A 12326-nucleotide genomic window follows, 5' to 3' on the forward strand; every position below is an offset into this window, starting at 1 on the left:
AGGCAATATATATGCTAGGGGTAGTTGCTCAACCTCATGTAGTAACAAGGTTAGTAACAAGGTTTGTGTCAAAAGTTTGGAAACTAGAAACAGGAACTTTTTAGCATGTTTGCTATAGCATCACTTCCTTTTTTTTCCCGTGTCTTTATGAGTTCACACATATCTCTATAAAATTAACATTGTCACGTTAATACGCAGCTTTCCTGTCTACAATGTAATGCCACAGGGTATCACGGAAATCTTGGCCGAAAAGAGTGCTGGTTATGCATTATGTACATCCGACCGAGAAATTTCAGCTGAAATCACTGTTTATGTCTAACTGAACAGTCATTGACACTGTATGTTGGACTTCATTTCTGTTGCCAAGCGGAAATTTTGGGATCACTAAACTACGTTATTGGACAAAAGGTGGAGTTCTTCGAAATGTTCCGATAGGTGGTGGTTGTCGAAAATCAAAGAAATCGAAATAAAAAACGAATCATGATCTTGTTGATGAAAGGGTAATTTTGAAGATAGGTTATTTCTAGAATCTGAAAGTTTTAGTAGTTTGATGATGAGGAATGGTTCGGAAATTCCAAACAGAATAAATTCAGATTATCAAGGATTATGTGATTTCCAAGGATCAGTAATTGATTCCGATGTTGACGATTTTGTTATTATTGATTAATTGATCTTCTCAGAAGAATTCTGATGTTGGTGGTATTATGATATGCGGCTTTACCAAGGATGATTAATCTACCACAACAATGGCAGTCGAGAGGAATGAAACTTAGTATTTTGCTTTATTATTTGTATTTTGTTGACCTTTAGGGTCCTTTCATCCCTGATCTTTAGGATCCTTTTATCTTTCGACCTTTAGGGTCATTTTATCGAGTCGGTGTCTATTCTCATTTCTTTCACTTCATGAGGCACTTTGCATTTAAAGGTATGTAACTCTCATGAAGTTTTCAGATGAGGGAAATAATTATGATCATCCATGTAACAATGCGATTTAATCGCTTATGAATGAAATTTGTTTCGCTTGGTTTCAAAAAAAAAAAAAACAAATTTTTGTCTCGTAAAATATTTTAGGTGGCAAAGTTTTCGTCTCTAAAGAAATTTTCCGCGATAAAATATTTTGCCTCAAATTATTACATTCACAACAAAAATTTTTGTCTCAAAAAGTAGTTCTATCAACAAAGTATATTTGTTGCTATAAAGTTTTAGTGGCCACCTAATTTTCTTGCAAATTTTATTTAATAGATCTCACAAATATTTTGTGACATTACTATTTTGTTACTATATTTTTTTTTACTAACAATTTCTTTTATTCTCGTTACAAATTTTAAACTACCGAACTAATTCATTTTAGAATTTTTTGGGCTTATAGCCCAAAAAACGGACCCTAATAAGACATTTAGTCCTCTATAATCCTATAAAGGGTTTCAAAACCAAAAAAATTATACAAATGGATATCTAGTCCATTTGGTGTCATCTAGAGAGAAAACACAAATCCCTAGAATACATATTAATTTATAATACCTATACTAACCTTCTTTATATATAAAATCTGATTTACATTCTAAAATCCAAAATATCTTTTTCCATTTTTATCTCCCACCTTTCTCTCTCCAATCATGTTTCCAAACAAAGTAACCGTGATCTTCATTATCTTCAGTAATCGAAACCTGCTTATTTTCTCTCTCTCTCTCTAAATCAGAACCGTTTGATAATCATCCATTAATCTCAGAAATCTTGTTACTTCTTCATCAGAGCAGCTGAAATCATCTTCTTCATCGTTTATCAGGTAAAACACATTACGGAAGTCATTTTTCGTTCCATTGAAACAGATTCTGAATCAGATTTAATGTTGCTTTTCTGGTAATGTTAAAGATTTTGTTTTCTTCTTTTCTGTTTAATGTTTTTCATCTTCATCTTTAACTTTGTTCATGAATTTCGTTATAATCGAATTTCTCTCTGTATCATCTAATCAAATCTTCATCATCATTCAGTATTTTCTCTCTCTAAGATTCATAACCGATTTAATGATGTTAATGTTAAATCCGTCTTTACTGAAGATAATGCGATTAAGAAGTATTTGTATCTATGTATTTTGTTACTTTTTAGTAGTTTTAGGTTACAAATTTTGATTTTTAGATCATTTTTTCAAATCTTCATCAAGGTCCGTACAATTTTTGATGCAGAGAAGGTCTCGTACGATTTGTTATAACTGAATGCAAACAAGGATCGTTTACATTAAATTACATATCATTTTTGATCCAGAGTAGATCTAGTACGATTTGGTTGTAACAGAATGTAAACGATATATAATTTACACGACATTACATGATGTTTACTGAACATAACACATACATAACGCAAACATCTTTTGTACGATGTTTTTATAACAGAATGTAAAATATATGTATTTTGTTACAAATTATACATACTTTATAAACAATATCAAAAACATCTTATAAATGTGCATAAATTATATATAATTTATTCAACATTACGCGTACTTTTCCCCAAAACAGTTAGTACAATAAATGTTCCAAAAATTATATGTAATTTATTGCACATTATACATATTTTTTCACATAACAGTGACCTTGTGATTCAAACTAAAGTTATGTTTGTCTCCTAACACATTATGAAGTTTAACAAACAGTATGCATAATTTATTCCATTATACATGTCGTTTCTAGTAAATTATATGTTTTGTTGACAAATGTATATGTTTTCTTTTTGCTGTTTTGCTGTTAATTATGGAATTTCCTACTGAAGTTGGTCATTTGTTTCCTGATGGTGTAAAAGCATTTGGATATGCTCTTCGACAATATAGTGTAAATGTTATTTGTCCTACTCAAGACTACATATGCTCTTCGACAATATAGTGTAAACGATTTTTTTGTCACAGAATGTAAACGATGTGTAATTTTAAAAAAAATTATGTGTAATGTAAAAGAAATTATGTGTAATTTACTGAACAAGATTCAAATACATTTGATAAATTACGTTGTATACTTGACTAACGATGGTTTCCTCGTCATAAATAATACATAATTTACGTATTTGTTTCATAATTTGTATTCGATGTGTATTTATGTATGAGTGAAAACGAAAATAAATGCTGTTTTAATGTTCCCAGAAAGATATACTATTTCCAAAACTGAAGGTTAAGTGAGAGAAAACGATATATATGTTTTGTATATTAACCCCCAAATCACGCTAAATTGATCCTAAATTATATACTATTTCAAAATCTGAAAGTTAGGTGAGAGAAAATTGTTTTGAATCGAAAAAAATTTTATATAGTAAGATAGAGAAAATTGATTTAATTTCCAAATCTGTAAAGAAGAGAGAGAAAATTGATTTGGAAATATCCGTGGTTATGTCGTTTTGGTTTTGGTTAGGATTTTGGTTTCTGATTGATTCGGATAATATGAAAGAGAAATTGATTTCCAAATTTGTTTAGAGAAGAGAGAAATTATGATTGTTTCTATCCATTTTTTTCTAATAAATTTCAATATTTTATGCTAATAAATCTCCATATTAAATCTGTAAAGAAGGGAGAGAAAATTGATTTGGAAAAGTTTGGATTTTGTTTCTAAACAGATTATAGAAGAGAGAGAAAATTTCGTGAGAATCTATCCGTTTTTTCCTAAATTTATCCTAAAATCAAGGTACATTAAACCGTTTGAAATTTTTGTGCGGCCCCACATATTAAAATCCTGCGAAAAACGACTGGGACATGAAAGGAATCTATATAATAAAGGAGAAGGGTATCTTTCCCCCTCCTCCCAATGACCAGATTTAATCTCTCAGGATTCGAAGGTTCAGATTTGTGGTGCAAACCAATGAAGGGTGTAGATTAAGAGGGAAAGAAAAAAAAGCATCTTTTGCAAAGATACTGTTTCCTTTGAAAAGAAAACCTTTTCCACATAGCCAGTCCCTCAAATCAAACACAACACTCCTTCCCGCCCAAGTTCTCTCTCTCTCTCTAGCTTTCTGTCGACCCCTCTTCGCGTCTGCCTCTCCCTTTCTCATCATCCTCGCAGCAGTCTCTCTCTAGCTCTCTGTCTTACCCTTTCAAAAAGGTATCCCTTCCTCTTTCTTTTTCTCTCTCTCTCTCTCTCTCTATATAACTTTCACAATCTCTATCTAAGGTTTTGATTTTGTAAGATGAACTTTGGTGGTGATTTGCTATTTCTATTTTAGGGCAATAACTTACTTTCACCTTATTATTTAGGTTTTGCTAAAATTTGTTTTTGCTAAAATCTGTTTTGGTTAATGGTGATTTGCTATTTCTATTTTAGGGTAATAACTTAGAACATTCATCTTATTATTTAGGTTTTTTTGCTAAAATCTGATTCATATAGTTTTGCTAGAATTTAATTCATATAGATGTTTTAGGGTAATAACTTAGAACATTCATCTTATTATGTAGGTTTTTTTGCTAAAATCTGATTCATATAGTTTTGCTAGAATTTAATTCATATAGATGATCGCCTCTTTCTTATTATTTAGGTTTTGCTATTATTAAGGGTTTTTATTTAGTTTCGAACTCTTTCTTATTATTTAGGTTTTGCTAGAATCTGAATTTAGTTTCATATAGTTTCTCCTCGATGTTCGCCTCTTACTGAATCACAATGAATCGAAGTTCTAAATATATCGCACCAACCTGCAACACTAACTTTTTGGAAGCCCTACTCGCCTCACACACACACACACACACTCTCTCTCTCTCAGATAGAACTTTTTTTTCTCTCTCGATGTACAATTTTTTTTTTTTTTGAAAACTTTGAATTAATATTGAGAGGGGAAAAAGAATACAACTGTACAGGGGAAAGGGGATATCACGATTACAATTACATGCTAATGATACCCCCCCAATTCGACACAAAGTCTAAGTAAGAATATGCCCTAGCACAGCCCAGGGACCTACTCCAATGGAATAGGACCCCCAAAACATCCTCCTCCTCCACCTTGAAGGCATTGGAGGAGTCCTTAAAGGTGCCTTCGTTCCTAGCCTTCCATATACACCAACAAACTGCTAATGGGATCATAACCCAAAGGCTACGCTTTGATTTCTTCATGGGAATCTTCTTCCATTGAGCTAAGAGCTGAACTAGGGATTCTGGAAGGCTCCAGCTGACTCCGACCGACCCAATAAAGAACTGCCACAGTTTATTGGCCTCCTGGCAATGAATGAACAAATGGGGCACTGATTCTTCCTCCTGATTGCACCTTCCGCATCTATTAGGCATTATCCATCCTCTTCTTTTTAAATTATCCATCGTAGGAAGCTTGCCTATAGCTGCTGCCCAGACCAAAAAGCTTACCCTAGGAGAGATGCTACTGGCCCAAAGGGACCTATAATCAAACAGATCCATCGACTGAAGGGGAGGTTGTTTAAGCCTAGCATAGCAGTTTCTGACCGAGAGTTTATCCTCTTCATCCTGGACCCAGACCCTCACATCTTCTTTTCCTATTACCGGCTCAAGTTGGTCCAACAAGCTCAGCAGGTCTACAAATATTGAGATCTCCCAATCATTCAGCCTCCTTCTTGTACGAATATCCCAAGACCCTAAGGCTCGGTTATAGTGACTCTTAACCGATTTCTGATGGGATGTTGAGATAGAGTAAATAGCTGGGTACCTCTCCTCGATGTACAATTTTGGTTTAGGGCATCAAAAGAGATCAAGATTTATAACATCTTCCATGTTTTTTCTACTTCATTTTCTTCCATTTGTCTGTATTTGGTTGTTTATTACTTATTATTGGCGATTTTCGTTTTGCTGTAAACAATTTTGTTGTAAACAATAACCATATAGAACCTCTTTCTCTTTGTTACTCGGTGTTCACCTCTCTCGCACACACGCACTCTCACATGAAAAATTGATTAGGGCTTCCTGCCCATCTTCTGCTTTCTCTCATCTTCTCATCTCACATCAATCTCTCCACTTGCAGGTATCTCTCACACTCTTTCTCACACACACTCTCTCTCAGGTTTCAAGTCCCGGGATCTGGATGTAGGGTTTTAAGGGGAGCAGTTTTGGTGCTTCTTTTTAAAAATTGGTTGTGTTATGTTAAATTGAAATTAAATTTGCTGTTTAGGTTAACTTGCAATGTAGTTTTAATGATACTTGATAATAGTTTGGGTTTAGGTTAGGTTAACATTGAAGCTTTTAGGTTAACTTTTAGGTTAACAAAAAGTAAACTTTTAGGTAACTTGCTATGTTAGTTTTAGAGAATGTTTAACAAAGTAAATTTGCTAGGTATAGGGGCGGAGGTACATGAAGACCGAAACCAGACTATAGCCTGGGTCGTATCGGTAATTTAAGCAACAAAGTAAGGGTAATTTAGAGTTTAGCCTGGTGAGATTTTTTTTTTCTCTTTACTCATTCACGGGAAAGGGAAAGGGGAAACTTCTCAAACCGAAAGAAAGAAGGAACCGACAGTACTTCTGAGCTCTAGGGTTTTCATGTTCAGTTCATCACTTGATTCACTTCATCTCCAATCTTTACTTTCTCTCTCAAGGATTTCTTGTGAAGACATCAAGGAGCGAAGTTTTTGAGTTCTAAGCAACTAGCTGACTAGGGTTTTTTGATTTTATCTCAAATGTTCACTTTCTCTCTCAAGGATTAGGTTAGTACTTTAATTTATTAGTTATTACAATTTTACTCATTTTTGATGTTTCAATTCTAGCATGAAATTAGAGTCTCTAATTTTGTTAGATGTTTGATGTTTAAATTTTAGGGGTTTTCTAAGTTTCCCATTCTAGTATTCTCCTATTCTGGCTTGAAATTATAGTCTTCTATTATATAAGTTAGATACTTAGGTATTATATGAGATATTTAACATACCATAGTCTAAATCAATACAATTCTAGTATGAAATTAGAGTCTCTAATTTTGTTAGATGTTTCAATTTTAGGGTTTTCCAAGTTTCCCATTTTAGTATTCTCCTATTCTAGCTTGAAATTATAGTCTCCTATTATATAAGTTAGATACTTAGATATTATATGAGATGTTAGGTGTACCATAGTCTAAAATGCAATTCTAGTATGAAATTAGAGTCTCTAATTTTGTTAGATGTTTCAATTTTAGGGCTTTCCAAGTTTCCCATTCTAGTATTCTCCTATTCTAGCTTGAAATTATAGTCTTCTGTTTTGTAACTTAGATACTTAGATATTATATGAGATATTAGACAAACCATAGCCTAAATCAATGCAATTCCAATGTCTTATGGAGAATTGGAGGTGGGGGATTGATCAAATTCCTAGTACTTTATAAATTATAAATCTTAGAGAAGTTTGAAATTAATTCATTAGTTGGTGACTTGATGTCTAAATACTCATCCATTGACATTGTGTTCATATTTAGCTTTAGTTCATTAGTTTGAATTCTATTCTTTGAAAGATCGTAGGGCTCAACTCAAGTAACACGATTATATATCTCAAGTGGCGTTCTTTTGATGGTCGGATAATATTTCATCTTAGTGGTTTTTTGTATCTTTTGGTAGTCTTATGTTTCCACCTTTCTTTTGTACGTATTTTGTCATACTTCATGAGAATTATAGCAAATCTTTTAAATAGGTACACATTAGTCAATGTAAATGTTACTTAGAGTTTTATATTAGTATACGAATCTTTTAATGAATCAATTCATTTCTAGTCTCAAGCTTTTCCATGAAACATTATATTTTGTCAGGTACCAGATTGGAAGGCCAAGTTATTTCGCAGATACGGGAAGGGAAAAACGATCATTTTCGCGATCAGGTATTACTAAATTTTCTTTTTCAGAAAATTTACATAAATGTGAGGTGCTCGTTATTGTTGTCACTAGAAATTGCCTTTAAATAACACTTTTACATGTATCCTAGGTATAAACCTACTTATAGTGACTTTTAGTTAAACATTTTGGCTACCGTAAAATTAAAGCTTAGCCTTGGCCAAGTTGAAATCCTGGCTCCGCCCCTGGCCCTAGGTTTAGGTTAACTTGATGTGTTAGTTTTGATAACTTTGTAGAATGTTTGGCACAAAGTAAAATTGATAGGTTTAGGTTAACATTGAAGTAAATCATGAAACTTTAATTCTGCACAAAGTAAAAAAATATATAGATCCAAACGAATTAGTGTTCAAGTCTATTCAGTCACTACTTGCATGTTAATCTGAACTCTATTTGTTGATATGTGTGTTTGTGATAATTTCAGTTGTTTTCCTTTACTCTTTAGAGGGTTTCTGTTACGGTTCATCTCAAGCTCTCAATCCGAATCTATGGGGCTTATTTTGATGGTTAAGTTACTGTGCTAAAGCAATATTGATATTCGTAGAATAAAATTTATAGAGTTTCCTCATTGTAATTTCATACTCTCATGCAACAGATTGGTTCATAAGCTCTTAGTGGTAGGGTTATGCAAGAAGAATGAATTTATACTGCTATCGATTAGGTTAAGACTTAATTATAGTTAAGTTGGTTATAAATGGTCAATATCACAAAAGGATCAAAGAAAGGGGCAGTTTTGGTACAGGCGGTTATTTTGTTCCTTGACTGGAGTTGATTTCCTATGACGACGAGGAAAGTAGTATAGATGTTGAATACAATTTAAGCAATCAATCTTTAGCTGTTGCTACTTAACTTCAAGTAAGAAATTTAATAGTGGTAATAATAATCATAGATAAAGATGAATAAAGAAGAACCTAATAGAATCCTTTAATTTGTTAGTACTCTATTATTCTGTTTTGATGTTCTTCTGTTTTGATTTGTTTCTTTACCAAGGACTTCATGAAAGTCGTGGACGATTATCCGGTCGTCGGTGACAACTTCTCCGACATCAAGGAAAAGGGAACGAGCGATGAAATTACGAATATTTAGAGAAAGGATAATTTTTTTGAAGAAAAATATCAAGGGATAAAGTTAACTGACCGTTTAAAAGAAAAAAATTATTTTTTAATTAATAAAAAATAGGAGACCAAAAAAGAAGTCCCAAAAAAAAATCCATCAAATAATCAACTTCCTTGACTTCTTCTCTAGGCCCCTTCTTTTGTTTGTCCACTTCCACTTACTCGTATTTCTTAGGTTCAGAGGTTAGAAGAGTGTGAAATCATGGCGCAGAATAGCAGCGGCGGCGGTGGCAGGAAGAAACCCAACATTTTAGTGACCGGAACACCAGGTACAGGGAAGACCACCACTTCGTCTCAGCTCAGTGAAGTGACGGGGCTCCGCCACATCAACATCGGAGAACTCGTCAAGGAGAAGAACTTGCACGATGGTTGGGACGACGACCTTGATTGCCATATTATCAACGAAGACTTGGTAATCTGTCCTTTAACCTCTTACCCTAAATTTACCTCTTCTAGTTTCTTCTCCTCACTTAGTGTTGTTAACTTGTTATTGCTCCTATCGTTCATGAACCCCTAGAATTAAAACAACTACTAATTTAATCGTTTAAACTAATTGTGTTGTTATAGTTATGATTGTGAGTAAAGGGTTAATCAAATTCCCCCTTCAATGTAATATTTTGTGATAGAGTCAGTAGCTAGGGTTTTTGTTTCACTATTAACTAGTTGAGTGCAGTCATCAAATTTTGGATTAATGGAAAGCAAAGAAAAGTGTGGATAAGTGGGTGAAATTGTAGTTTAAGTTTGATCTATTTGGTAAAGAGTCTTTCACTAAAAGATATACTTTTGCATTGATCTAAGCGTGAGTTAAGAGTCGGAATAGGATTACAATATGTTACAAGAGGATCTGAATACTGCTGCCCTACGATAATTAACTGTGAAGAAAGACGTGACATGTGTAACGAGACTCCTAGTTAAATTTAGATTTACTTGGAACTTCGCTCAGGCTCAGCTTTGGCTAACCCATGTTGAGTTCGGTGAACTCTCTCGAGTTCACTTCTTGTTTTTTCATTTCGGCTAAGATATTTAGAGACAGAAAAGGTGTGAGGAAGCTTTCATTATACATAACATGTACACATTAAATGAGTTTTATCTCGAGTGAAGACTCAGCTCGACTCCAGCATGGTCAGCCAAGTCGATACCGAAGTTGGAGGTTGTGCTAATGGCCTTCAGTGCTTTACTAGTTTATACTTTGAGTGTGGTGATGCCCATCCAAGCAGGTTCTAGGACTTTCATAAATAAATTTTTAGTTAGATATGAAACTTTGCATTAAAAATAATGCCGTTCTTGAAGGTGTATTCAATATTAAATTAAATGATGTCTATAAACCTAACAACCTTGATAAGTAAGCATTATGAAAGTCTTGGATCATTTCCTTTTATATTATTTATCAACATGTGGATTAGACTCGGTTGATGTTATTGACATTCCCGGCATTTTAGTGACATTTAAAACCAAACAAGTTGAAATTCGGATTACTAAATTACAGGTATGTGATGAGCTTGAGGATATAATGGAAGAAGGTGGAAACATCGTAGATTATCATGGTTGTGATTTCTTTCCTGAAAGATGGTTCGATCGAGTTGTAGTCCTTCAAACTGATAATACCATCCTATATGATCGCTTGAGTAACAGGTTATTGGAAACTTTTGTATTTCATTATCAGTTATGTCAATATTTTGGTTCACTTTTTTGCTAGAAATTATACTAGATTAATCTACTACTTCCTCTGCAACTTTCCGATCTTGATGATTTGAAACTATGTTTATCCTGCAGAGGTTATTCCGGATCAAAACTCACTAACAATATCCAATGTGAAATTTTTCAAGTGTTGTTAGAAGAGGCAAGAGAGGGTTACCAAGAGGAAATTGTTATAGCATTGCAGAGCGATTCTATTGACGACATAACTAGTAATGTGTCTACGTTAACGGATTGGGTCCAGGCTTGGGGCTCGGCATCCTAAGCAGAAGGTCCGTATCCGGGTCTCCTCCAGGTTTTTAATTTGGGAAGTTAAATGCATCTCGTCTATGGATGGATTAATACATATCTATATTTGGTTTGATTGTCTTGTTTCTTGTTGGTCGAGTATGTTGATGTTGAGAAGTTACAGTTTTGACAGAGTTTTGCAGATTATTTTTAGTATCTTCTAGTTTTGTAGAACTCCAAAGTTCCAGAAGTTCTTAACTTTGAAATTCCAGAACTTTTGTTAGAATATTAAAGGGTCGATTTTAAAGTATGTTGTTCAAAATAATTGGTTACGATTACAATACATTGTTTTATGACCCGGAAATTTAAATATTTGTTATTTACTCCCTCATTTTCATCTTCCGTTGAAGCTTTGTTAGCAAACCTTTTTGCAAGTGTTTCCTCCATTAAAGCTCCTTATGAACCTCCCAAACAATAGTGATGTTGTGCAATTAGCTGATGAATTAGTCATTAATGAGTATCTTAGAATTGCAATAATCTTTCTTGAAGAAAACCATCGATCCAGATCCTCAAATTATGATCCAGATCCTCAAATTACTTGATTAATGGTTGAAGTTGAAGAACAAGGAAGCCTTGTGAAGACGTATATAATCATGGGTAAGAATATTGAGTCTAGGTTGAAACTTCAAATTCTGAGATTACAGTAACTAGAAGAGTCTCGTGAGCTTAATGGATTAATTAAAGTTGATCTGCTGGACTTTTATCCGTTCATGATTATCCTCACTTCTTTCTTAAACACAACTCACTATTATATCACATCAACTAGAAGCTTGCTGCATTTTTTCTAACTAGTTGCGTCATTCTCAGCGACTCAAGTTATAAGGTGTTCGATTGAATCTCCGCCGACTGTGATGGGACATGATTTCTCTATCGAGAGAATACTGGGGTTTACTCTGGAATCTTTTGACTCCGACTTTTCCGAAGCTTTTAGTAATCATTAGGCTTTTCCGAAGCTTTTAGTAATCGAGAGAATACTGGGGTTTACTCTGAAATCAAGTTAAGAAATCACTAGGCTTTTCCGAAGCTTTGAATTTCTTTTTTCATTTGGTTATTCTGGTATTGAAGAGGTGGCCATCGGTCAGACTTTTAGTAGGCGGTTACTTGCAGGTATAGGAGTAAGGTTCTACTGTGCGGTGGAGATTGTGGTCGCAGGATGGTCGGAAAGCTGCTAGATATAAGATAGTTTGTGCGGCGGCTTCCGATATAGCCTTGAGGGTTACAATTAGGAAAATGAGTGTCAAGTTGTATTTTCAATTTTTATCTCCTCGTAACAATATTTTCCGTTTTGTAAACTTATGATATATAAATAATACAATGAGTTATTTCCTTTTTGGCCCCGTACTTTGTGACCAGCTTCTTTTTTGGCCCCGTACTTTGTGACCAGCTTCTTTTTTGGCCCCCTATTTTTCATAAATTCAAATTTGACCCCCTTTTTTTGAATGTAAATGCCATAATT

General features: G+C 33.9%; 1 protein-coding gene across 5 annotated transcripts; it reads left to right on the forward strand.

Moving 5' to 3' along the window:
• Positions 1 to 3966: 3966 nt before the first annotated feature.
• On the forward strand, positions 3967 to 11201 carry LOC147568172 (adenylate kinase isoenzyme 6 homolog). 5 transcript variants are annotated; one of them, XM_086654599.1, is made up of 5 exons: positions 3967 to 4079; positions 5953 to 6063; positions 9018 to 9299; positions 10374 to 10519; positions 10661 to 11201. In XM_086654599.1, the coding sequence occupies exons 3-5, from the start codon at positions 9090 to 9092 to the stop codon at positions 10845 to 10847; spliced, it is 543 nt and encodes a 180-aa protein (XP_086510725.1). In that variant the 5' UTR covers positions 3967 to 4079; positions 5953 to 6063; positions 9018 to 9089; the 3' UTR covers positions 10848 to 11201. The 5 variants fall into 5 exon arrangements, with proteins under 5 accessions (XP_086510725.1, XP_086510724.1, XP_086510723.1 ...); XM_086654598.1 differs by lacking the exon at positions 5953 to 6063 and adding an exon at positions 7695 to 7762 and having other exon boundaries at positions 3972 to 4079; positions 9069 to 9299; XM_086654597.1 differs by lacking the exon at positions 5953 to 6063 and adding an exon at positions 7695 to 7762 and having other exon boundaries at positions 3973 to 4079; positions 9063 to 9299.
• The last annotated feature ends 1125 nt before the right edge of the window (positions 11202 to 12326 follow it).

This window comes from Eschscholzia californica, unplaced genomic scaffold (assembly GCF_041429995.1).
Source record: "Eschscholzia californica isolate CP2 unplaced genomic scaffold, dmEscCali1.0.p SCAF_1, whole genome shotgun sequence".
Taxonomy (NCBI): Eukaryota; Viridiplantae; Streptophyta; class Magnoliopsida; order Ranunculales; family Papaveraceae; genus Eschscholzia; species Eschscholzia californica.

Excerpts from the sequence above, each read along its gene's own strand:
- LOC147568172 (XM_086654599.1), top strand. The coding sequence starts at position 9,090 with ATGGCGCAGAATAGCAGCGGCGGCGGTGGCAGGAAGAAACCCAACATT. Across the intron at positions 9,300-10,373 it reads ATATTATCAACGAAGACTTG|GTATGTGATGAGCTTGAGGA; the intron begins GTAATCTGTCCT and ends ACTAAATTACAG. Across the intron at positions 10,520-10,660 it reads TATGATCGCTTGAGTAACAG|AGGTTATTCCGGATCAAAAC; the intron begins GTTATTGGAAAC and ends TTTATCCTGCAG.